Below are 27,427 nucleotides of genomic sequence, written 5' to 3'. Positions count from 1 at the left end.
AAAATGTTCGTTTTTCACAGTTTCTGACAAGAATACCAGCCACCATCCTAAAACATTTCATTAAGCTGTTCATGCTTGATGCATTGGATAATATGATTTCAAAAGTGCTTCCCACGGATCACCGAAGAACATGCATTGCATTGTTTTTTGCATTTTATACACACAGCTAAGCTTGGCATATCATAGCTTACTTTCGCTTTATTATATCTTTTTGCTTATAGGCTACGCATTAAACGTATGAGCATAGTTAATATAGACAACCGCTCCTCTATACACTTCGTTATTTTTTAGTTTTCTTTATTGGTACAAAGCAATGATTTTCCTGCGAGAGGGTTTCGCGCGGGTCCCTTGAAAATGTAGACCTCCACCACGCTTATTTTCTCCATCAAGACGGGCCCGGAGAGTGCAAATGAGACCAATTCACCAAGCAGGGGTCCGCATAGTTGCGACAACGTGCTCGGATTCGCAAAGTTTGAGTGAGGAATACTTCGGATGACTAAGTAAATCCTTACATGGCGAGTTATTGTTTCTAGATAGTAGCCGAAACGTGTGTATATTTTCACGGAGATTGTGTGCGCAAAGTTTGATGGAGAAGATGTCAGATTAGAGCGAATGTAAGGTAAGAACACGAACTTCAATCGATACAACTGAAAATAACGATAGAACAAAGAGAAAATATGTTTCGTTTTTCCGAATTTAGGTATGTACAGCCCCCTTCGGTTTTGCAATTTCACGAATTTACTGCTATGGAAGATTAGTTACTCCTAAGTAGCCTATGTTTTTTGTTCAAGCAAACATAACTACGATTGCAAAAATAGAAAATTGATTGATTCGATTTTTCCAGGCTATTTAAGTTTTGTTTGGACTCAATGTTGCGCATACACCCGTAGGCTTAATTTTTTTTAAGCAAAAGAACTAAAAAAAAAAAAAAAACCAAAACCTTCACGTAGAGGGAAAACGCTGCCCCTAAAAAAACTTGGCAGTCTTTAAACCTTAGTCGTAAAAGAGTTGCTACTTCATGCAGTTTCCCCCTATGAACGAATGTGAAATTGAAATGCGCACATAACCTTTATAGTGTTGGTCAAAAATATCAACCACTTATTTGGGGAAAGGCTACATATGAATTCAGAATTTACTAACATGAATAAAAATGTATTCAATCGTTATACTGTGTGGAAATTGAGGCAACATATAATGTATAGGCTAATGTACGCGTGTGCCCAAAGGCAAATACCCACGTCATGCTAACTATGTAAATAGTGAAGAACAGTTGCTAAGATGATATCTTTGTACCTTACAACGACACCGCTTTCGAACGTCTTAAATTCAGCTACCTCGTGGTTTTCAGGGGATCTGTCTGGAAACACCAGTATGTATGGAATAATATTAACAGGATAGGTGCTTTTTTTGGTATACATACAGCCCAGTAGTGTCACGGCGCATAATCCGTTCGTTCTAATACCGGAAATGTGCCATGCTATCCGAAAAATCAAGTACTGCAAATGTGTGTGTGTGTGTGTGTGAGTGTGTGTGTGCGCGCGCGCGCATGTATGTGTGGCTGAGGGCGGGGGAGTGGGTTCCAACGACCTTTCACCTCGCTATGTAGCTCCTCTCGTGTTTTTGTGGACCCTCGCATTACCCACAAATCTCTGCGCGAAGCCCGCTCGTGCCACACTAGAATCCCCCCACACATAGGTCTGAGGGTCCGTGCTGAGAATGCTCCCATGCTCTGATCATGTATAGATGGCGAACAATTGAACTTTTTTATTTGGATTATTGATTTCACAGTTAACATGTTATGTTCTGGAAATGGCGGTTGGATAATTGGTCTCCTTGAGTTAATTTCAATACAATTAAAACGGCATCTTTAAGAATGATTAACGCGTATTATAATTGCATAATACGTGCAGACGCTCAATGTCCAAGGAATGCGCTTGTATATTAATACATTAGTATGTGAATATCAGGAGAATGCTTGTTCCTTCGTGGTCATGCCAGTCGTGTTCAAGGTATGTTGCACCAAATGCATTATAAGAATATATATACACCAAATGCATAATGAGAATTTTCTCATTATGCATTTGATGCAATATTCCTTGAACACGACTAGAATGAACGCGAAGGAACATGCATTTCCCTGATATTCACATTATATATTAATGCAATTATAAATTTTATATGTATCATGTTTCTTTGTGTGTCCTGTAAAATAAACAAATTATTATTATTAATAATAATAATAATAATAATAATAATAATAATATTGATGATGATGATGATGATGAGCAGTTGTATTTATCTTTGGCCAAAGAGAACCACTCTTTATTTACTCCCTTTTTCTCCAATTGTTAAACTTTCCAACAAACTGAAACAGAACAAGTCACCTTATATATTCTACCCATTTCATTACATTGCCCATTTCAGTTTGGACTTCTGAGAGCCAGACCTATGTTCATCTGACAGTGTGTTTGGTCACATTTCTATACACTGATTCCCTTTTATAGTTCAGCAATTGCACAGCAATTTAAAAAAATGTTTTTTTTTTTTTTAGTTTGGTGGTAGGAAAGGGACAGGGACACTGTTGAACTTAATAGTTCTGTATTTGTAACATTCAGGTCAGTCATGAAGCACCCTTCTCCAGTTGGCTTCCTTGTAAAAGTTGAGCCAAAAACATTTCCGAATTCTTGACGGGCTGTTGCTCAGGCGACGGAATGCAACATGATGTAATTCAGTGAGCAGATTTGTATGAGATATTAGCACTTTCTAAATATAGCAATAATATCACTGCACCAGCCAAAGCACGTGTTGTTGAGGGAACTAAGCTGCTTGATATTCAACCTCCCCACCCCCCACACAACCGCAGCCAGCCCTAGTTTGTAAAAAAAATACATAAATAAATAAATTGTATATATATATATAGAGAGAGAGAGAGAGAGAGAGAGAAAGAGAGAGAGAGAATAGAGAGACAGTGCGGTGGTGCAACAAACGCATATCAAATCATAGCCAGTGATTTTTTCCCCAAAACTCACTTTTTCGGATCACAAATATACACTCATTGGCCACTTTATTAGGTACATCTGCTTGTATACACAAATAGCCTGCTCGTTCACACAGTGAATCATGTGGCTGCAACTCAATAGGCCTATATATAAAGCATTCAAAAACAGTGAAGAGGTTTAGTTCTAGTTCAACCGAACATTAGGTAAACAAATAGGTAAGACACATGATCTAAGTGACTTTGACTATGGTATGATTTTTGGTGCCGGACCTGGTGGTTCCAGCATGACAGAAACAGCTGCCCTCCTGAGATTGTCACGCACTAGAGTTTACAGAGAATGGTGCGATAAACAAAACACATCAAGTGACTGGCAGTTCTGTGGGCAAAAACACCTTGTTAATGAGAGAGAGGTCTGAGGAGAATGGGCAGGCTCGTTTAAGCTAACAGAAAGGCCACACATGCTCAAATAACAGCTGTGTACAGCAGTGGTGTGCGGAAGGGCATCTCTGAACATACAACGTGCGTCAAACCTTGAAGTGTATGATCTACAGCAGCAGAAGACAACACAGAATTCCACTCCTACCAGGAAGAACAGGAAGTTGGGGCTAAGTGGACACCTGATCACCAAAACTGGACGATTGAATTTTGGAAAAACTTTGCCTGATCTGACGAATCTCAATTTGTGCTGCTACATGCAGATGGGAGGGTCAGAACTGATGTAAACAGCATGAATCCATGTCTCTGTTCGGCCTTGTGTGAACAATGCAGGCGGCTGCTGGTGGTGTAATGGTGTGGGGAGTGTTTTCTTGGCAAACATTAGGCCCCTTAATATCAATTCAGCATCAACTGAATGGCACATGCACACATAAGATTTGTTGCTGACCATTTGCTTTTTGGCCACAGCCTACCCTTTTTCAAATGGATACTTCCAGCAGGACAATGTACCATATCACAAGGTATGCGTCATCTCAAGCTGGTTCCATGAACATGAGTGACTTCAGTTTGCTCAAACGGCCTTCACAGTTCCCAAATGCCAATCTAACAAGCACCTTTGGGATGAGGTGGAACGGGAGTTTCGCTGAATGAATGTGTGACCGAATCTGCAGGAATTGCGTGATGCTATCGTGTCAGCATCGACAAATATCCAGTAGCCCGAATGTTTCCAGTAGGCTACTTTGGTGAATCCATGCCACGAAGAACCCAGGCTGTTCAGGAAGCGAAGTGAGGTCCTACGCGGTACGAGATAGGTGCACCTAATAAAGTGGCCACTGAATGTACATCGAATATTTTATATATAGGGATATTTTATTTAACGAATAACGTGACATTACATTGGAAACGAAATTTGTATTAATAGGCCTAAAGTGACGACACTAATTATAAACTTGTACTGGGAAACAAAATAACTCTATGTCGCCAGCTTAAGTGTCACAACATTTATTGTTTTTATTTCCGAACACCCGATAAATTCCATGAGTGATGGTCTGTTCTTACTAGCCACTGTAAATGAAGCGTAGGCCACCGTTGCCTTCATTTAAGGACAGGGGTGAGTGGTGGCGTTCAAGCGCACTTTCAGAGATTGTTCACAAGTGACACGGCAGAAAATATGTTACACCGAAACGCGCAGAGCCCACATGATGTGGTAACACGAAGGCAAATACGAGTACTGTTGAATAGGGTACTTGAACAGGCTACTTTTTGAATACATCTGAGCAAATGTGAGCAAATGAATAAGAGACACGTAAAGGGTTAATTTATTTTTGCTTACTTTGGTTTTCTGTGCCCATTTCATGCAAATGTCCACTCGCAGCTGAGCTGATTTTCTCTATGCTACTATTCGAAACGTTAAGTTGCAGTTGAAAATCGTGGGTTTACAGCGAAGTAAAACAGAAACTATTATAAACCACCAATTCTGTCAATGCCCCGGAGTATGTGAACAAAATTTTCCAGTTTCCAGAAACTGGTTGATGACATAGGCTAGTCAGCTCAACAAGCCTATGGTTTATTATGTGAGTTGGAACCGGAAACGCGTCTGTAACTGTAGGCCGATATTAGTCTTCTACAAGCCTCGTCACGCACGAGCATGTTAGTTCATTTATGTACCACCAATACAAAACAATGTCCAGTAGGCCTATCACTTATTTGAATTTTGGGATTTCAAATACATGGGGTGTAAACTGTGACGATCGCATACATTACTAGCTAGGATAACACTCTAAAGATTGTAGTCAACACTCCACATCTCTATTTTTCAATAGCCAAATATATGCTCAATGACATCATTTTATAGAGAACTGATGAAATATTTAATGCGAAATGCCAGGAAAAAGAGTAGACTGCGTTTGATGACTGCAACAATCCTGAATTTTTATTTATTTATTTATTTATTTATTTTCTATGCATTTCTTGGTGTGTCGTTCAAAATAAAGCATTGATACTGAATACTATGGTTACATCCCATCCGGTTTGGGGGCAGTCAAGTTTCTATTATTATATTTTTCTAGTGCTGTATACAGTTTTATTCATGTCAACGCTAATTAATATAAATATTTAAGTTTTTTATTTTTTCCATACAGCCGTACATACACAAAATCCCAAATTAAAGCCCTAATTAAAGAATTAAAATTAGCTTTTGTTGACGATGGATCACACACACACACACACACATACACACAGTTATCACAAAATGTTTTGACCACAATGTTGAATGTTATGCTGTTTACATTGTATTAAACTTTGTATTAACAATGACATGGCGACGAGGGTCTGAGCATCTTTTCACAGCTTAATGTTTGTATTTTATAAACACTTTAGAAATGTGAATGATTTCGGATCAGCTGTGGGATCGGGTCACCTGAATTGATTATTGTCTCGCTTTTTCAGTTTTACACCAAACCAGACACCCATTTATTCTACTTTCATTTCAATAGGCCACGAAACGAGAGAATGTTTAAAACGTTTGTCTATATTTTTATAGTGGTCGTTCACTTAAAAAAAACGGAAAGCTGTTAGTTCTCATTATCATACTAAAATGGCTAAATTTGGGATACTTTCAGCTCCGTGCTGGCGTCATGTCTAATAGGCTACCTATTGAGCTGTAAACCAAACACGAGATGAATTAAAGGCTTTCGGAGAATAACACACAGAACCATGTTGGAATGATGGAAATTAGATCGTACTTCTAAAAACTTGGCACCATTTTTTTTTTTTAGAATGTATTCGGGGGAGGGGCGTAGGGAATTATCTGTCTACGAGGTACATATATATGAATAGTTGGCCATTCTCCTGCTGTCATTAAAAACATAAGTTCCCTGACGTACTTTCTGCACTGCAGACCTTGGTATAAAACCTTTTTTTGAAATCGAGATCGGTGCCTCCAACAATTCATAAACAGAGGTAATGGACAGGCAAACAGACGGGAGAAATAAGACCTCCTCTTGCGTAAAAGGCTTTAAAATTTGATGACGGACTGAAGGCTTAACACCATCGATTTGAAAGGGGAGATGGGGGAGGTCCCAGACCGCAACATCTTTTTTGCTCATGCCATTTACTGAAATAGTCTCGAAAGCGAAATCCTCGGTTCAGGTGAACCCAAAATTACACAACTACCCCAGGTTGCAGTCATTTCAATCGCTTCAGAACTTCTTAAACGAATCATCCCAGAGCCATAAATTCATGAAAGTTTGGTCCAGAATTAGTATTTAGTCCAAGTCTTCATAATGCTGTATCATTTGCATAGCGTGCACTTGTTAATTAGCATTTCAGGTTCCTTGGGCTTTCTTGCATGTAGGAATGAAATATGGTTTTGAATGAAAAATGTATGTTTTTATTTTGCAAGGGCAGTCAACTATTGCTCTACTTTGTCAGTTAAAAGCAGGTGGGTGATATAAGCATAAGCACTGGACTAATCAAATCTCCAAACTGCTCACCACCAACAATGATGCCACTGCAGTTTCTACAGCAAACACTGTTTAGTTGAAAAAGACAATTTCCAAACAGTGGGAAGGATGAAGATTGTAGGCTATCTCATGTCTGCGTGAGATATAATCTTCTGAGTGTAAGTTTCTTTTCGCTGAAAATCTTAAAAGGTAAGTTCTTTCACTAGATGCAATCTGGCATTGTAGAATAAATCTCAATCTGATATTATTACTTTGATTTTGAATATGGCGTTTCTTGTTACTTTCTAATAAGACGATATCTCTGGGCTGGTTGTTACCAAAATTATTTAGTCTATTATGTAACCAATGGATTGTGTAAGAGAAGGAAAATGAACATTTGCTAATTTACTAGACTGAATTTAGTACGAAAGTGTGGTCATGTAAATATTGGCAAGAACCCCCACTACAAACAACGCATTTCCCCATTGCCCTGTCTTCAATTGAATGCCATAATTGGTCTTCACAGATGTGCTAGAAGGAAATTGGTCTCATTTTGAGCGAGCCACTACTGCATTTATGCAACAAATTGATGTGCATACTTCTATGGACGTCATATAATGACTGACTCAATAACTCTGATATCGACAGTAGCACTGAACAAAAGCAATACACAGTGATGAATGGCTGTTTTTGCTGAGATACATACTGAATACAGCATCATTAAAAAAATTGCATAGTAGCACTCGTAAAGTTTGGCAATCAAGTAGTTAGTGACCAAACTTAACCTCTTACCACCCACCCCCCTTTTTGGAAAATTCCACTTTGTCCATATTCATGCAACTTTTCATAGTGCTAGGATCACATGCTAATTTTACATAGCGCTAGCGTCCCGGGCGGGACAGTGGGTGGACATTTTATTACTTAATGCACTTTGCTACTTTGACATTTTAGTGCTTCATTATGTGTAAAATAGGAAAATAATGCATTCTCAAATTTGTCATTCAGTCTCGGTGAGAAAGCCAAAAATGTTTATGCCGAGCCCCAAGTCTTAGGTCAACCTGCTGTATCGTAACATAGCAAATTTGGCCTATAGGTCAGGGCCTGTCAAGTTTCAGTGTACACTTAGACATCCTATTGATTCAGCCATTTTACAGCTCAAAGTCTTTTTCTCAATAGCTGTGACCTTCCATGAAGTCCCAAGCCTTCAACATGTCTTGACAGTTTTTGATCTCGTTTTCACAAAAAAATCACGTTTTCCAAAGGAGACGCACAATAAAGATTATGATGCCTCCAAGCTTAAATGTCCAAGCCATATCCGGTTTTATAGAAATATGCCTGAAGACATCAATCAAGTAGCATCACAAGCTTCATGCTGCATCACTCATTGCTACCTTCCCCCCCCCCCCCCCCCGGGGTAATTAGCATAAAGTGCTTGAATGCATTCAGTTTCTACCACATACTGATTTTATAGGATTTATACAGAGGAAAGGGAGGGGCTTTTCCCCACAGTTGCAATAGGAATAGGTGTAACATCTGCTTTCCGTTGTACCACAAAAAGGTGTTTCCTGCCAAACAAATACAAGCTAACAGCAAATGTCGCAATGCATTATGTGTTTCAGTCCATGGTAGTGTTTCCCTAGTAATTACATTTGACAGGAGCAGAAGAGCTCTGGACTCAGTGCTCCGCGGAATCAAGGACAAACAACATGAGATGGGAGCCTATTGCTTATTACATAAAATACAATAAAAATAATAAATAAAAAAACACACAAATGTATTCCATGAGTAACATGAACATTAATAAATACTGACAAAATATATTTTTGTTCAATCTGTAACTTACATGAAAACTTTTCTAAAAAACTTCTTCCAGCCATGTTAAACTGAGCAAACCAAAATTTTAAATCCCATGTAGCTGTGGTGGTTTCAAAAATCAAGAGAAACCAGATGACTCTGTCATATCTAAGTTGTGTATCTTTTTTTTTTTTTTTGGACACATATTCACAGCAACAACAATAATGATACATACTTTAGAGCTTCCATTTATCCACCAATATAACTCTTGTCAAATTTAAACTTTTTTTTTCCGTTAAAAGTATGTGATTAATTTTCCCTTAAACTACATTGACTTGCTTGAAAAAACAGTTATGTAAACAATCCCATTGTCAAGAAAATAAAAAATTACAATTTAGTCTGAAGTGTATTAAAAATTGCAAACAAAAGTGAATATCTTAAAAAAGCCACATATATCTTTAATATTTTGATGTGTGATTAATTTTCCCTTAAACTACATTGACTTGCTTGAAAAAACAGTTATGTAAACAATCCCATTGTCAAGAAAATAAAAAATTACAATTCAGTCTGAAGTGTATTAAAAATTGCAAACAAAAGTGAATATCTTAAAAAAGCCACATATATCTTTAATATTTTGATGTGTGATGGTTGTGGTTTTGTTAAACAGTACATTTTGTATAAATATAGCAACAATTGTATCGAATGTTGAGAAGTTATGCAGGGGGCTGTATTTTTCAGATGTTTTTTATTATTATTTTAAAATTAGCATATATTCCTACAAGTTCTACGAAAAGTTCTACAAAAGACCTGCAATGTTTAAACACAATACTAGTCCTCCTCTGCTTCATTAATTATTACAGAAGGCTATATTCTACTTTTTCATCTAACATATATATCTCAGAAAAATGTCAGCATCTTAATATTCTTCTGTGTTCTGCACTCAGGGCACCTTTGAAGAATGCATTCTTCTGCTCTCAGTACACACTACCGCAGATGCAAGCGATAGACGTGTGCATTTTTTATTCAATTAACTCCACTGCAAGTTACTACAGTGTGGCAGGAAAAGCACTACATTCACTTCCAACAGCTCATCAAGACTTTGAGTGACAAGTTAGGGGCTTAAAATTCAATTTCATCCATGTGTCTCACAGACACGACATGGAGAGACTGAGAAGCCAACAAGGCAAGGAAAGGCTTCAGAAAAAGAGATTTTTCCTTACAATTATACATATAACATTCCTCTCGACAATTCCATGGCACAGCTTGCGAATTAGCACAGTATCCTGAAAAAAAAATAAAGCTACGTACACAGACAGAACCTGAAGTGGCTCATATCATTCTGAAATCAATATGCACCAGCTTGCATGCACAAATTTTATCACCGACTATACCACCCAGGGGATATTTTCATCTGCACAAAACTGAAAAACTGAAATAAGCTTAAATATCAACTTTCACATGGCAGGGTCCTGCAACAGTAATAGCATTTTTCTTCATCTCTCAATTAAAACAACATTACAAAATTGAAATGTCTGCACAACATGCATGTTTTTTAACAACTGGCACAACTACCCCTCGTATAAAATACCTTGGCCAGCGTGATAGGAGCGACTAATAACATCAATGAAAGTCCAGACATTTTTTTCTGAATGAACTGAAAGTGACATTGTTTACGGTAGAGGTGTCCTGGTTTCAAAGCTTGGCAAAAAACATTACAGTGAGTGAAATTTGTAAGGGTTAGTCTCCAGAATGGGGACCTGTTGTGATGTGAAATGTGTGTGATGTCAACAGCCATGCACAAAGGCATTCTGCACCGGGTCATTATGGATGTGCCCTAAAATTCAGTTCCGGGCCAATGTATTCACCTCCTGTTTCTACATTGATGTAATTTTATTCAAGTAACTCACTAATTACTGGAGAATTAGTTCCCACATTAAACTAACTTAAAGATAATAGACCCTCAATCATTGTTTAGAATGTTTTGATTTGCGCTAGTAGGCTACATTTGGGATGGGTTTACATGAGGCTTAAAGGTTCAGCGATACATCATAAAAGGGATGTTGATGTTTAAAAATAATTCTTTTTACCAGCCCACACATCTTTCCAAGTCTTTTTAAAATAAAGATTACATCTGTCAAGAAACATCTAGAATTTCTGGAATGATGTTTATTAAGGATGTTAAGCAAAGTGTCTTAACTGCAGTCAGCTGTGCTTAAACAGGCCAAAACATAAAAATGAGAAGGTCACCCATTAGAAACATCGTATTTTTCTTGTACAAAAGACAAAACACATAAAAATGAGGCGTTGAGCCCCATTTTCTTTGTAAACAAGATCACATTTTAAATTGGAAATAATTGAAGCGCAGTTCACATATAGCCTAGCCTTCTTACACAGGAAAATGTCCAGTGTTAATTTAATGCTAATAGTTTATAGGAGTCAAACAGGGACAGCGTGTACACTGTAAGCGTTAATTTAATATTGAAAATTTGACGGCGTCAATGTCTATAGCAACAAAGTAACGATTGAACAGGAAAGGTAGGGAGAAAACATCATGTGTTCTTGTTTTGGAGGTTCATTCAAATGTCTATACCAGTGGTAACCAACCCTGTTTCATTTCAACCTTAATTTGGCACACCTCTACTAATTAGCAGCTCAACAAGATCTCCAGCTGTTGAATGAGGTGTGCTTTGTTTGGCTTGGAGTGAAAACCTACAGGACAGTAGATCTCCAGGAACAGGGTTAGTTACCACTGGTCTATATAATTTTATACTGGGAGGAAGAGAAACGGAATGGAAAATACTATCTTACAAAAACCAAACAAGGACAACGTCGCATTAAATTTACAGCCATTTAAAACTTTGGTGTGACTGGATGTTTTACGAGATTGCTGCAAAACATTTTACTGGACAACCATGCCTCTTTTTAACTAACCGAATTTCAGTAGTCCTGCCAGATGTCATCTGGAAAAATTGGTTCAGCATTAAATTGTGGTAAAAAGGAATAGCGGCAATTTAGCCTTTATCAAACAGCCCTCTCTCGGTTAAGGGAGTTCAGTTAAACCAATACTGAATCAAGGGAAAGTAGCGAAAATCATTTCACTATTCATCGGTCCCCTCCCTCCGACAGCTGCCATTCTAGTCCTCTTTGTTCTCGCAGATTCTAATGGCTTCTGCGTTCCCCCATCCCCCCAGTATAGACTCTGCTTTTGAAACATTTCTAAATTAAAGAAAATAATTGACGCTCACTCCCCGAGACCATTAAGTTTATATATTACGTAGAGAAGACTCGTGTACCCTCTTTGAATTATTGGCAAGCATTTTATGTTCCTCTAGAAACCAAGCAGTTCGGCGGGTAGGCTACTGTAGTGATGTGAGCAACCGCCGGCAGTGTATGGAATAACCAATTTACACATCTACAACGAGTGAGACACGTTTAGGATGCAATTATCACATTTTTTGGGGAAAAAAGAATTGAATATGGTTAATTGGAATTTCTGGATGAAGATTTCACCCATCCCCCTCAACTGAACACGCAAGCAATTGAATTTAATTCAATCACGAGGAATAAGTCCTGCAGGCTACCTGTTGAATAACCACGTTTTACAAGAACGGCCCACTGTACCGCTGCCTTGGACGTTTTCGAATTACTTGTTCTAGATTCTGGCTGACACATGCGAGTGCATATTTACATACGAGTGTGTGTGTTGTAAACATAAACAAACACATAACACGGCATGTTTGATTCCACACTTTCAGGAAAGGTACAATGTAGGACACGGCTGCTCTGCTTTTAATTCAAATAAAGTCTGTATGCCATGTCAATTTGCCGTGCATCAGTCTATGATTATAACACATACGGATGGCTTAATGCATATAGCCAGGTTACGCAAGAAGCGTACGTAGACATACACGAATGTATGCACGCAACGGTTGCTCTCTTCTAAACAAAGTCGTGACACGAAATTTATTTACTTTCTTATTCAATCTACTTTTACACACGGGTCCAATTAAAATTATGTAGGCCTAATGTTAGTTAGCCTACACACATCTATGATCCCCACTATATTACTATAGGATAACAAACATAATTATGCTGTACCTTAAGCAGAAAAATACAAATATAGATTATGCTCTTAAAACAAATCCAATCATTCAATTTAACAAACAAGCTATGCAATTTCCAAGTTGGGCTAGGTAACTTAAAACTGAGACTAGTTATATGAAGCTAACAGTAATACTGGACGTTTCTTCAAAGTGATTTTTTATTTGCAGAGCAGGTCACATTTATAGCCGTACCTATCTAAATATCATATTGCCTTACATTAAAATGCAATTCCACAAGCACATTTAATAATTATCATTTAAAACAAATCAAATAAAAAAAATAATGTCAAGGGCGTAATTTAACTAATTTACCTAGTTTGTTTTAATTACACCGGTTACAGCAAACCTAGCTAACGTTAGTAACTTTTCAATGAAATAAGCAGGACCCACCGTGGATATTCACACTTCTATGTATATAGCTAGCTAGACTAGATAAATGTAATGCGATTTACAATATACAAACACCAACGTAATGTTAACAGTACCTATAGCATGTAAATGTAATCTACTTAGCTACCTACGTTAGCTCCTTGTTAAAATGTTACTAATCTAAGCCATGATGTTATCGATAGCTACCAAGCTAGGTAAAAAAAGATTGTCACGTTGTACGGTTAAGAAAATTAACGCGTTATTAGCTAATATCAGGACACATTTGGAAGACAGAACGAAGTAGCTAGCTAACAGTATCTTTGTCGAGTTACCCTACCTTTCTGCTACACACTATCCATTAGCAAGCTACCGCTGACCATAATATTTAGCTAGAAACTTTATCGCCACAAGCATTGACTGAAAACATTAAACAACTGACCTAGACTAAGCCATAACTATCTAACTAACCAACTAACGCCACCCGTCTTGTATTATGTCGCGATAATTAGCAGGTTGCTAAGTAACCATAAAGTTAGCTAACCATACTAACTTTATCTCATGATAACTTTATCTACACCGATAAGACTCGGCTATAAACACCAACGATTAAAGTTTGTGCATTGGAATTCCAGTATCAGCAAGGTACAAGTTATTCCTGAGAAACTGCGCCTATGAAATGCATTTCTTTTCCTCGGGTTTGCCAGCATACGTGCACTCCCTGCTTTTCACTGCACTCATTTTCATTTCCACAACATGTTTTTCGAAAGCTTCGACGTTGGCGGATTTGTCCTCCCCCAAGATCCACCCACCAGCAGCAACGTTAATCCAAACAATCCTCGGAGGGAACTGTGGAGCCAAAATGGCGTTGCGTTCTCCTGATCTCCCTCAAAGAACAGAAAACAACCAATAAACGCCGTCCTTGTTGAGTTGGTAAAGACTTGCGCATGCGCACTAGGCTATCGCTAGCCTCCGTTTGCCCCGGGTGTGCTCGCCTTCTGCTTGAGTGGTGCGGGAGAAATACAGTATTATCAGGGAAGCTACGACCACCGTATAAACATGGCTTTTTTTAAAAGTGGAACATAACGCAATTAAGCAGAAAGAAGAATAAATATTATAAGGGGGGCTGTAAAGTGCTGGACCCGCCTTTTCCTATGTTTCCTTTTCCTCAATAGATGGTATCCAGCGAACCGTCTCTGGAAGTGGAAGACGACTACTACTTGCCGAATAATATGAAGGAGATGATCGGAGGCTGCTGCGTTTGCTCAGATGAGAGGGGTTGGGCGGAAAACCCTCTGGTTTACTGTGACGGGCATGGCTGTAATGTCGCGGTACATCAAGGTAAACATACACAGTGGCAACCATAAGGCCTTTATTGACAACTGCGTTATGACTAGCTTGCAGAGCATACTTGCACATGTTACTTGGCCAGCTCATTTGTTTGCTAGTGGGATGGTGCTTAACTAGTTAGATTGTACAAAGGTGTCGTTTGTTTACACCACAAATTGTTCGACAGTAACGTTGCATACACATAAGTTAGCTTTTAAAGTTGCATGATAGAAAGATCGACACCGATCTCGCCGACTGCTCGTACTTAGCTAGCTAGCAACCTAGAGATAGGCAGGAAGCGATTGTAGCAGCATGCATGATTACTTAGCAGTGTTATGGCAGGGCGGTGCGCCTGCTAGCTTTTCTTGATGTCACGTGAGAGTGTATAAGCAAGGCAGCATACAGTTTAGCAGTTTGAATTTGATCAGGGTTTCAATGTTCATGTGGTTGCCAACGTGCTAGACTCCCTTGTCAAAACGGGCAGCTTGCGGGTCTGAGTATCGAGCAGATAACTTGCCTAGGTCAGTATACTCTTTGAATAGGGTGTCCAGGATCAGGTGAAGTTACTTGGCTATCTGAGATTATGTGACGAACTGGTTGATTCATGGCGATAAACACAAATTCATATAGTGTCCTATATTAATTTGTGTTTAGTTAGCAAGCTACCCGGTCAAGGGCAATTGTTCTTTCACGGATAAAGTTGACCGTATTACTATATTCTGCAAAAAGTCCTTTGCAAAATGCATGCCTAGCTATTTTGTGGCAAAGAGAAAAATAAGCATTTTCTAACGCCTCGCCTCAAGACGTCTCCATGGAAACAGTATGCACATTTCTTCAGAATCTTGCTCGAGTTTTTGGTTTTACATGCTCTGTGTATTCATCATAGTGTCCTCTTTTCTGTTGAACTGTATATTTAGAATGATTGTTTGTGTTTATTATGTTTTCCTTTTTTAACTTGCCTTGCATGTAATCTACAAGAAAACATATTTGTACAGATGTTAACAGCTTGTCCAATCTTTAGTATGTACTACAGATAGGTATGAAGCAGTGCATTGTATTAGGCTATATCTAACTTACCATGTCATTTTGAAGGTAGGCCTAGTATGTAATCGTCTTCATTGCTTTGAAGTGCTGTATTGCTATGTAGGTATAGTATAGTATAGTGTATAGTATTGACTTTAGGTTAGTATTGTTAAGTTTGGCTATATGGTGAGAAGTGGATTGATAGTTTGAGTTTAATCAGTTGTGAATACTACAATATTGGCATAATCACAAAAATTATTATTTTTATTTTTTAAAAACTCGAATGCAAGAGCAAACCAGTTCAAGCCACTGACAGCAGGCCAGGGACATTGCATGTTTTTGCTGTTCACCATTTGTGGTGCTTTTGCTGGGAACTTAAAACTCCCAAATGCAACATGATGCCATGACCTCCATTAGATAGTTCTCTCAGTAAGAGGCTTGGCACAGCAGCGTCCTTTATTTCATCTCATGTAGCATGCCAAAACTTCACTATGAAAGAGATGGTATTGTGAAAATGGGCTTGGAAGAACAGGTGGACTTCACAGCTTTGCAGTGGATTGTGTCACCCTTGCCACACAGCTATAAGCTACAGTTGCGACCAAAAGTTTACATACACCTAGGCTAAAGATATTCAAACTCAGTTTTTCACAACTCCGCACATTTCATGTTACCATACATTTCTATTGGCAAGTCAATTAGAGCATCTACTTCATTCACATCAGAGGTCATTTTAAAACAATTGATTAGAGACAGGTTTATTGAAGCTTTAATTCACTATATCAGAATTCCAGTGGGTCAAAAGTTTACATGCACGAAGTTGACTTTCTCTTTAAACAGTCCGGAAGATTCCAGAAATTGATGTAATGACTTTTTAGAAGCTTCTGATTGGCTAATTGCCATAATTAGGAGTTAATTGGCACCTGTGGCTGTATTTAAGGGCCTACCTTTAGAGCCACTGCCTTTTTGCCCTTGATACCATGGGAAAATCCAAGCAACTCAGCCAAGACCTCAGAAAAAAAATTGTGGACCTCCACAAGTCTGGTTCCTCTTTAGGAGCAATTTCCAAACAACTGAAGGTACCACGAGCATCTGTACAAACAATTGTATGCAAATATAAAAATCTTGGGACCACACAGACACTGCATCGTTCAGGAAGGAGGCACAAATTAACTCCCAGGGCTGAACAAACTTTGGTCCGAAAGGTTCAACTGAACCCCAAGACAACAACAAAGGAACTGGTGAAGGAGTTGGAGGCATCAGGTACCAAAGTATCTACATCCACCATTAAGAGAAGCCTCCATCGCCATGGCGTGAAAGGCTGTCGTGCAAGGAAGAAGCCCCTACTCCAAGACCGGCATAAAAAAGCCAGAATGAAGTTTGCAGGTGATCACCAGGACGAAGACCTAGCGTTTTGGAGAAGTGTTCTCTGGTCAGATGAAACAAAAATTGAACTGTTTGGCCATAATGATCAGCGCTACAGTTGAGGCCAAAAGTTTACACACACCTCGGCTAAAGACATTCAAGCTCAATTTTTCACAACTCCACACATTTCATGTTACCAAACATATCCTGTGTTATGTCAATTTGGGTATCTGCTTTAATTCAGTAAGAGGTCATTTCAAAATAATAGCTAAGAGACAGGTTTATTTCAGCTTTTATGTACTATGTCAGATTTTCAGTGAGTCCCATACACAGTTTTACATACAGATCACATATACTTTGTTAGTATTCGGTGGCATTGCCTTTTTTAATTGCTTAACTTGAATCAAGTTTGGGCTTGGGGTAGCCTTCCACAACTTTCTCACAATACTTTGCTGGAATTTTTGCCCATTCCTCCTGACAACATCGGTGTAACTCAGTCAGGTTTTGGGCCTCATTACTCGGACACGCTTTTTCAGTTTAGTCCACAAATTTTCTATGGGATTCAGGGCTTTGTGATGGCCACTCCACTGCTTTCACTTTGTTGTCTTTAAGCCATTTTGTTACAACTTTAGAAGTATGCTTAGGATCATTGTCCTGCTGGAAGTCCCATTTGCAACCAAGTTTTAACTTTCTAGCTGATGTCTTGAGGTGTTGCTTCAGTATTTCTAGATAATCCTCCTTCCTCATGATGCCATCTATTTTCTGAAGTGCATCAGTCCTGTTTCCAGCAAAACACCCCCACAATATGATGCTGCCACCCCCATGCTTTACAATTTTTGTTTCATCTGACTGCTCCAAAAGGCAGGTCCTCCTCCTGGTGATCACCTGCAAACTTCATTCTGGCTTTTTTATGCCGGTCTTGGAGTAGGGGCTTCTTCCTTGCGCGACAGCCTTTCAGGCCATGGCAATGTAGGATTCTCTTAATGGTGGATGTAGATACTTTGGTACCTGATGCCTCCAACTCCTTCACCAGTTCCTTTGTTGTTGTCTTGGGGTTCAACTGAACCTTCCAGACCGAAGTTCGTTCAGCCCTGAGAGTTAATTTATGCCTCCTTCCTGGACAATGCAGTGTCTGTGGTCCCAAGATATTTATATTTGCAGACAATTGTTTGTACAGAGGCTTGTGTTATCTTCAGTTGTTTGGAAATTTCTCCTAAGGAGGAACCAGACTTGTGGAGGTCCACAATTTTTTTCTGAGGTCTTGGCTGAGTTGCTTGGATTTTCCCATGGTATCAAGGGCTAAAAGGCAGTGGCTCTAAAGTTAGACTCTTAAATGCAGCTACAGGTGCCAATTAACTTCTAATTATGACAATCAGAAGCTTCTAAAAACTCAATACATCACTTTCTGGAATCTTCCAGACTGTTTAAAGAGACAGTCAACTTGGTGTGTGTAAACCTTTGACCCACTGGAATTCTGATGTAGTGAATTAAAGCTGAAATAAATCTGTCTCTAATCGATTATTTTTAAATGACCTCTGATGTGAACAAAGTAGATGCCCTAATTGACTTGCCAAAAGAAATGTATGGTAACATGAAATGTGCAGAGTTGTGAAAAACTGAGTTTGAATATCTTTAGCCTAGGTGCACGTAAACCTTTGGCCTCAACTGTGTGTATGGAGGAAAAAGGGTGAGGCTTTTAATCTGAAGAACACCAATCCAACTGTGAAGCATGGGGGTGGCAGCATCATGTTGTGCGGGTGTTTTGCTGGAAAAGGGACTGGTGCACTTCAGAAAATAGATGGCATCATGAGGAAGGAGGATTATTTAGAAATACTGAAGCAACACCTCAAGACATCAGCAAGAAAGTTAAAACTTGGTTGCAACTGGGTCTTCCAGCAGGACAATGATCCTAAGCATACCTCCAAAGTTGTAACAAAATGGCTTAAAGACAACAAAGTGAAAGTATTGGAGTGGCCATCACAAAGCCCTGACCTGAATCCCTTAGAAAATTTGTGGACTGAACTGAAAAAGCGTGTCCGAGCAAGGAGGCCCACAAACCTGTCTCTTAGCTATTATTTTGAAATTACCTTTATGGAATTAAAGTAGATACCCTAATTGACTTAACACAGGATATGTATGGTAACATAAAATGTGTGGAGTTGTGAAAAATTGAGTTTGAATGTCTTTAGCCGAGGTTTATGTAAACTTTTGGCCTCAACTGTATCTATGCCATTGGGCATTCTTTCATTGGTCTGATGATTTAGTTTGTTTGTGACTTTTGAAATACTATTTGGAATTAGATCATATGCATAGGCAAATGGCATGGTGTATTACTGCTGTGTCCTCACTTAGCCCTACAGTGCTGTGAACAAGTATTTGCACCCTTCCCAATTTCCTCTATTATTGCATATTTGTGAATGGTTTCAGATCTATGGGCAAAATGTGATATTATACAGAGGGAACCTGAGTCAATACAAAGCACTTTTAAAAATTTCATTTATTTAATAAAAAAAGTAGTCAAACACCCATATCACCCATATGAAAAAGTAATTGCCCCGTTAAACCTAATGACTGGTTGCACCACGTTTAGTAGCAGTAACTGCAACCCAAAGCATCCTATAATTCGAAATCAGTCATTCACATTGCTGTGGAAGAATTTTAGCCTAGTGTTTGTTGTAGAAGTTCTTTCAGACAAATTGGTAGGTTTATGAGCATGACTGGACATTCTCCTTACGAATTTTGTGGTACAGGGCAGAATTCATGGTTCCTTCAATAATGGCAAGTCGTTCAGGTCTCGAAGCAGCAACGCATCCCCACACCATCACACTGCCACGTTTGACTGTTGGTAGGATATTTTTACTATGAAATACTGCATTTGCTTTACACCAGACAATGGGACCCATGTTGTCCAAAAAGTTCCACTTTTGACTCATCGTACATTGTACATTATCCCAGAAGTCTTGGGAAGCATCCAGGTGCGTTTTTGCAAATATGAGACTGGCTTTGATGTTTCTCTTGGTTAGCAGTTTCCACCTTCTTACTTGCTCGTGAATCCAATTTTTGCCCAGTCTCTTTTTTATTGTGGAGTCATGAACACTGACCTTAGTTGAGGTTAGAGAGGCCTTCAGTTCTTTGGATGTTCTTTTCGGATGTTTTGTGACTTCCTTAATGAGTTGTTGCTGCGCCTTTGGAGAAATTTTGGCAGGCTGGCCACTCCTAGAAAGATTAACCATTGTTCCGAGTGTTCTCCATTTGGAAATAATGGCTGTCACTGTGGTTCTGAGGAATCCAAGAGCCTTGCAAATGGCTTTGTAACCCTTTCCAGACTGACATATTTCAACAGCTTTTATTCTCATCTCTTCTGGAATTTCCTTTGATCGTGGAATTGTGTACATGCAGAAACTTTATGGTGACTACTTTACTCTGTTCGTAAGGTTCAGTATAGCCGCGTTTCCACCCAAAGTACCCAGAACTTTTAGTCCCAGGAACTACTTTTCAAGGAACTAAAAGGTTCCTTCAGCCCATTGTTGTCTGCGTTTCCACCGCGGTCTAAAGTCCAGCGAAGATTAGGCAAATTAAGTCCACTGAAGTATGAAAAAGCGACGTTGTCGTCGGTCCATCTGTCTTATGATTTCTTCTGTAACCCCATACTACCACCAAAGTAGCCTACATTATTTTCTAATAACCGGAACAGCTCGGAGGGGTTTATTCCACTTATACAACGGGTTACCAACAATGACTATATATGGTTACTTTAGTATTTATTGATTTTTATCGACTTAATCACCTGAAATTGAAATATTCTTCCGCGGCCGTTTGGGCATATTTTACCGTTGTCAACCAAAACTCTCGTTGGTATTTCGACTTGGACCGTTGTTATGCAACAAATAGGATATAACAGGCCAATAGTCAGATTGTAACTTCTATATATCCTCTCAAACACATTCATTATGTTTTTATGCGAACATTCACTTTCATGTCTTGACATCCGAGGCGACAGAATGCATTCACATTACACAAATAACTGGTAACAACAGCAGAAAACATGCACACGTCGTAAACAATTTGCTGTTGAATTGATTACTTCGTCTCTCATCGTCAATTCCATATAGGCTAATCGCAAAATGACAAGAATAGAACAAAAACTCGGACTTGCGTGAAAATTTAAATTAGCAGTGGTACAGCCACCGTTTGCTTTCCTGCAGAGTTACTGCTAGCGGAGCAGTGAAGTGTGGCCTCCAGATGCGAACCATGCACCATAAATTAGTCCATAGTCTAGCAAGAAAATAACAGAAGAGCACATGTGTTATAATTCTCGATCTTAATTTCTCATCTGTTCCAAGACGTTGGCAGGCTATAACCAACAGTAGGCTACTGCGCCGCATAACATACAAGTTTGAATTCAAGTTATTATGAAAATAAATCGGTTTGTGGCTGCAGATTTTTTAAAATGGCTGTTGAAATAAAATACTGCGAGTAGTCGACCAATCAGAAATATTCAGCGCTTGCGCCCCACCCCAAAAGTTCCGATACTTTTGGAAAGTACTACACCCCCAAACAGGGACTTTTTTGGGGTAAAATAAAGTAATTTAATTTAGACCCTGGTCCCTGTGGTGGAAACGCACTGAGTTCCTCAAAAGGTTCCTAGTTCCTGGGGAAAGTTCCTGCGGTGGAAACGCGGCTTATGAGTGTGGTTTAGATTCAACAGTGCTGGCTGCAATCAAGCCTGGCTGTGTTAAATCGGCTGATTCTAATTATCAATTAAATGTGGTTAATTGAGCAACTAAAGGGGAAATACATTTCCACATGAGTGATATGGGCGTTTGATAACTTTTTTCATTGAGTAAATGAAATAATAATTTTTCAAATGTGTTCTGTGTTTACTCAGTTTTCCTTTTGTCTAATATTACATTTTGTCTAAAGATCTGAAACCATTCAGTGTGACAAATATGCAATAATAGGGGAAATCAGGAAGGGGGAAATACTTTTTCACGGCAGTGTACATAAATTTATTTTCCTGATGTATCCATATTTTATTTTTAAGTTGAGAAAGGGATGAAAAGCAACATATGAACAAAACTGACCCACAGTTCAGGATTTGCTGTCAGAGTTGTTTTCTTGTCGTTCTTCACTCTTTTTCCTTCTTTATCAGTTCTGATGTGATTTTGTCCTGATTTCAGCATGCTATGGCATTGTTCAAGTCCCCACTGGCCCCTGGTTTTGTAGAAAATGTGAATCCCAGGAGAGAGCAGCTAGGGTGGTAAGTCATAACATACATTTTCATGGGAAAGGTGGGGGATCCTCTTGTATAGTCTCAAGTTTTGCAAAAGCTTGTCAATTCACCTTAATTTGTTCATGCTTGTTTCAGTATCAAAGATATTGGAACACTAAAATGTGCAGGCTGGCCAAAATTAGCTTTCATAACTGCAATTTTCTTTGTAATCACAGGTCAGACCGATACGTCTGAAGTTGTGATTTATAGATATAGCACTGCATTTGTGATTTTGTTTACCACCCTGTCAAACTCTACCCTACTGCTGCTGGGTGCTAAAGGTGTGCTATGCACCCCTGGTTGCCACTGGCGCCAGTGGTCGTGCACCTTTAGGAATGCTTTCTTTAACCAGATCATGAGCTGTGATCATTCTTGGTTTGCTTGCGAATCCCATTGCTTTTGTCAGAACAGCGGTCATGTGTGCTCCCTGGGTTCTCAGCTGCTAAGGGTTGGGAATGCTAGAAATTCCTGTGGGTTAAAGTCGCATCATAAATAGGCCTGTACCTTATTCTTAAAATGAATTCTAACTCCAGCCCTGTCATGAATCATGGGCCATTTCCACGTTTATTTATCTTAAAGTGGAAAATTACTAATTTGTATGGTTCTTATATAGGGGTGATTGTAGTTTTTTTACATTCACATTGTCACGTTCAGTTCTTTCTGCATTCACATAGGTGCATTACGTTTAATTTGCATTCACATATGAGAAGCGTTTCCTTGGTGGTGGTCACAGTCTGCGGATTTGATACGACAGTTATTTCGGCATTCACAATGGTGTTTTTTTTTTCTCTTTCAAGTGACATGATGGTCAAATTGTAATGTATGCAGTTTTATAAAAATGAACCTAACATTACTTTGTAATAAGCACATTTAAAGTAAAAAAAATTAAAAAAAATAAAAAGAAATCAGGGGAAATGTTTGTCTACATAAAAGGAAGCTTTCTGATTGCATCTGAAACAGCCCAAGGGTGACAATACTCTTGTATTGATGTGCTAGGTTTCTAGATGCCATTAAATGCAAAATGACTCTTACCAATGTAAACGTACCAAAAATAAATCTAATTCTGATAACAGCCTTCTACCGGAATAGACAGCTTGCAAATAGCCAGTGGTTCACCTGATGAAACCTCTAACCGGTGAATTACAGTCTGACTGCGGTCTTATACTCTTGTGTTGGGGGTCTCACCAACCTCATAGTGTCTCAGCCTCATTCTGTCATACGAAGCCATCAAGGTCATGTTTTGTTGTGGGTTTTTTTAAATGTCTGGGCTGAGTATTTCCTCCAGACAGAAAGATAAGACAGCCCCCGCACACTCTTTCACAAATCTGTGTGGCTGACACTTTTTTCAGCTCGGAGTTGTCGTTTGCCTTTTTTGAGGCTGACAACGGAGCAGATTGAAGCGCCAGTCTGGGTCTTTAAATGGAAACCTGGCCCCGGTATCTCAGTGCTGTCTAGCCACACAGACACTTTCTTTTCACACGTTCAGGGGAGGGCTGCACACAGTCCCAGTTTACACACCTACGCTGAGCACTCCGTCATTTCTGCTTGCGCGAGCGCCAAGCTGAATGCTGCAGAAGAGGCTGTTCGGCACATTTGTCTGAAGCTTCCCAACGTCTCCTCGTTTACTAAAAAAATGCGCCAGGGATCTCTTGTGCTTTGGGGATGGTGAAGAGGCACAAACAGCCAGGGACCTGACAGTCTTGTTGACCTTCCTCTTCCTGCCCTTAACAAACACTTGGTATTAAATCCCCTCCCCAGTCCCCGTTCGCCCAGCACAGATTATGGCTGTAGACTGAAGACACGTGGGTACCGTGACTACATGCCTGTCTCGATTCTCATGCGCGCACGCGCCTGTGTGTATACACAGACGCGCGCTTTGCTGGATCCTCTGTGTCCTGTGTAATGGTTGCATTGCATTGCTTTGCATCTGTGTAGTGTTGATGTGGGAGCGGTAATGGGGTAATTGGCGACAACGGTGATATTTTAGAACCCTTCGGTACGAGAGCTTCTCTGTTTCTTCGATGGCAGCTCGTCACCTCACATCGGTGTTCTCTGCGTCCTTCTCGGTGCGTGGGTAAGAGTACTAGCGTGATGACAGAGCACATCGCTCCCTGTGTGATAGGTAAATCGTGATCTACCCTCTGCGTTGCCTCTTGACCCCCAGTTTCGTTGGAGAAGTTCTAAGAAACTGCTGGCTGGTGGTGGCCTTGTCATATTGTCATGGAGCCTCAACTGGAGTTGCTGGTCTGTTTAAAATGTACATCATTGGTTGTTGGTGATGGTGATGATGATGCAGCATTTTCTGTCACCTGAATGCAGATAAAAGCTGAGTCTCTGTGTCCTGTGGTTTGTTTTAGTACTCTGTAACCATTCATTTGGTTTGTACCTCTTTAGCCCAGCTTTCTTTTTTTCCCCAACCCGCAATGATTCTGACATGGTTTGAGTATGGACCGATCACAGGTACCAAAAATGACCGAAAATTTGCCTGGAGACTGAGCTTTTATGTGAAAGAAAGTCATTGTGTGGAGATAAATATATATATATCCCTAAATTAATATTCACTCACCCTGTAGAAAATGCAAATGGTTTCTGGGAGAACGGAGGCCTTCTGTTTCCTGTAAAGCTGGAGAGTTGTTGGTGGTATGTAAACACACACGGGTGTGTTCGGCTGTAGGAGAAACAGGGATGAGTTCTCTGATCCAGATGATTGGTGGGGGCTGTTGGTCACATGAAGGGAAACTGTTAAAGAAGAACCGTTATACAGCCGACGATGGGGGCGCGTACCAGAATGCACTTTAACTGGTGATGTGGTCTCCCTGACCCCCACCCCCAGCCACTCTGTGGGCTTCAGTACTTTCTGTGACGGGGCCCACTGCAGGTCTAGGTCACAGAGGACACGCTGGTGTCATTCAGGAATAGCCACCAATCACATCTTGACTGTTTCGATTAGGATTTTGGGTCAAGAGCAGTCCTAAATTTCCCCAGACCTTTGAGGATGTTAATTATCCCAGAAGCGGGAGTTACTAATTTGGCCGACGCACCGCTCCAAAGAGGCTTGCAGGTTTTTCGGGACCGGGTTTTTAACGGGTCACTGTCAGGGTGACATTGCTCAAGGCCGTGTAGGAGGAATGTTTTCGCACAGATAGTTGTGCTTCGGTTGAGACGTGCGGCCTGTTTTCCGCGCATGGATACCTTGCCTTGTACTCATAAGTAGGAGTCGCAGGTGAGTTTTCTGTTTTCATTTTTGGAAGGGAAGGGGAATGTTGAAGGAGCCACTGGACCAGTGGCTGTCCGAGGGGGGGGAGGGGGGCTCGTACTCAAACCGGGGGGGACTCCGTACTAAAAACAAGCACTCCTGTCTGTTCCATGTGCTCCCCGCCGCACCACACCGCGCCCCCCCATCCCCCTTGCCTCCCTCCCCCACTTTGCGCTAAAGATTAAGGGGTGGAAGGGAAGAAAGCCCAGTCAGCAGACCCCAGATGGAGGAGGACGATCTGCCACCCACCACAAAGATGCGGAGGACGAGGGACATGCCAAAAGTTTAAAAACTGTGAATTCTTGGGTATGTGGCCCCTCCCTTTTCACACATGATGTTGTTTTCTGTTCTCCCAGTGAGAGCCAAGACAAGTTGTCATTCTCTCACTCTCTGCCTCTCTCCCCGTCTCTCATTTTATCTTTTCTTCTCTCACTCACTCTCTTACTCTCTCACTCCTCCCCATCTCTCCATCTCTTTCTCTCTCTCTGTCTCTCTAATTCGATTTGGATGTGTTTTAAGTGAAAGCATGTGAAAATCTTTTTTTTTTTTTTGTACACATTTCTGTTTTGATGATTATGGTTGAACGAAGGAGGCTGCTAAAGAACAGAAGTCCTCAGTGGTCAGGCCCCAGTGACGTCCACAGAACGCAAAAGCAGAAGTTTTTTGTTGTTGTAGCTCTCAGTTTCCAGCGCGCTAGAGATTTCACCCAATAACCATATCCCCTTTCGGTCTGCTCTGAAGTCTGGCGTGTAGGAGCTCGTGATCGGCCGCTCTGCGGTCTGCGCGTGGCCATTTTCGGGCGACCTCGTTCACGTGGACCAGATTCCTCTGGCGCACTTACAGGACTTTGAACGCGGAGCCCCTCTCCTTATTCGTTTCTCTTCCGCTTCGTTTAATTGGTTGAATTTTTCAAGGTGACCATAACACAGATTCACACCGGTGAACACAAGGTTTCCGCATGAGCACCCGGGTTGTTATGGGAAAACCACAATTGACGCATTTCCTTCCACTGAAGCACACAGTATGGTATTTAACGTATTTAATATGAAACATGAAAATAGATGGCTCTGCGAGAGCTCGGTCTACCAGCCGTTTCTGGTTTTGAGCTCTGTCTTGCTCTTGCATCTGTAGTATCAGTTCAGTAAGCTCGGTAACGCAGTGAGAGCTAAGGGGGTGGGGAGTGAAAACACACCAGCTTTAACCCTCAGTTTTTCTGGCATTTATGTTTGATTCACCCCCTCCCCTGTTATCCATGATCTCTTTGCCTCTCCCCTGCCATCCAGCCATCTCTCTAACGGTGACCTAGAAAAACCCAGTCTGCTCGCTCTCTTCTCTCCTCTCGCTCTCTCGCTCTCCCCTCTCCCTGCTTTGTGTGTCCTGAAATGCTCACACGCTGCCCGCTTGGCTGCTGCCCGCTTGGCTGCCACCCCGCCCTGCTTTTGCCCGCCCCGCAGCTCTCCTCGGCTAGCTCAGCCCTGATTGGCAGTTGCTAAAACGCAGGTGGCGGCCGGCCGGCGGGCCGCTCGCGGCCCGGAGGATGGAGACCAGCCGTTTCTGTCACGGCGCCTCTTTTGAGTCGCAGGCCTCTGCGGCGTAGCGCGGCGAGGCTGTCGCCATGGCCGCGCGTCGGCCGTGCCTCACCCCCCCCCCCCTCCCTCTCTCCCCCCCCACTGCAGAGGTGTGAGCTGTGTCCCCACAAGGACGGTGCCCTCAAGAGGACCGACAACGGAGGTAAGGTGCCGCCCCCTCTCTCGTTCCTCTCTCTCTCTCTCTGTTGTCCGGGGCGATTGTGCCAAGGTGAAGCGCTTGTGAACTGAACCATAGCCGCCCGTGTTTTGCGGAACAAAACGCTGCCGTGTGGAGGAACTAGTTCAGCTTGTTTTTTTTTTTGGAGGTTTACGCCTTTGTTAGTGTTACTGGCACCACAAGCTCCAGTTTGGCAACCCATGCGAAGTTGAAGGAAAGGGTTCAATCTGCAACTCACTGTGTCCTTCCTTAATGACATCATGCTCGTATTCCTGCCTCTCGTTTTGGGCTCTGCTCAGG

General features: G+C 40.7%; 1 protein-coding gene across 11 annotated transcripts in view; it reads left to right on the top strand.

The window, feature by feature from the left end:
* Nucleotides 1-14,115: 14,115 nt before the first annotated feature.
* LOC118233901 (protein AF-10-like) overlaps nucleotides 14,116-27,427 on the top strand; it is a 59,499-nt gene continuing 46,187 nt past the window's right edge. For 5 of the 11 annotated variants that reach the window (XM_035429986.1, XM_035429985.1, XM_035429987.1 and 2 more), the window contains exons 1-4: nucleotides 14,116-14,480; nucleotides 22,034-22,113; nucleotides 25,562-25,687; nucleotides 27,058-27,112. In XM_035429986.1, the coding sequence (XP_035285877.1) occupies nucleotides 14,315-14,480; nucleotides 22,034-22,113; nucleotides 25,562-25,687; nucleotides 27,058-27,112 (427 nt within the window). In that variant the 5' untranslated portion in view covers nucleotides 14,116-14,314. Of the gene's footprint in view, nucleotides 14,481-16,706; nucleotides 16,875-22,033; nucleotides 22,114-25,561; nucleotides 25,688-27,057; nucleotides 27,113-27,427 lie in introns of those variants that run through there. The other 6 variants (XM_035429990.1, XM_035429988.1, XM_035429991.1 and 3 more) reach the window with 5 other exon arrangements.

This window comes from Anguilla anguilla, chromosome 8, assembly GCF_013347855.1.
Source record: "Anguilla anguilla isolate fAngAng1 chromosome 8, fAngAng1.pri, whole genome shotgun sequence".
Classification (NCBI taxonomy): Eukaryota; Metazoa; Chordata; class Actinopteri; order Anguilliformes; family Anguillidae; genus Anguilla; species Anguilla anguilla.
The sequence above is the reverse complement of the archived record's forward strand: the minus strand, read 5'-3'. Positions and strand labels throughout refer to the sequence as shown.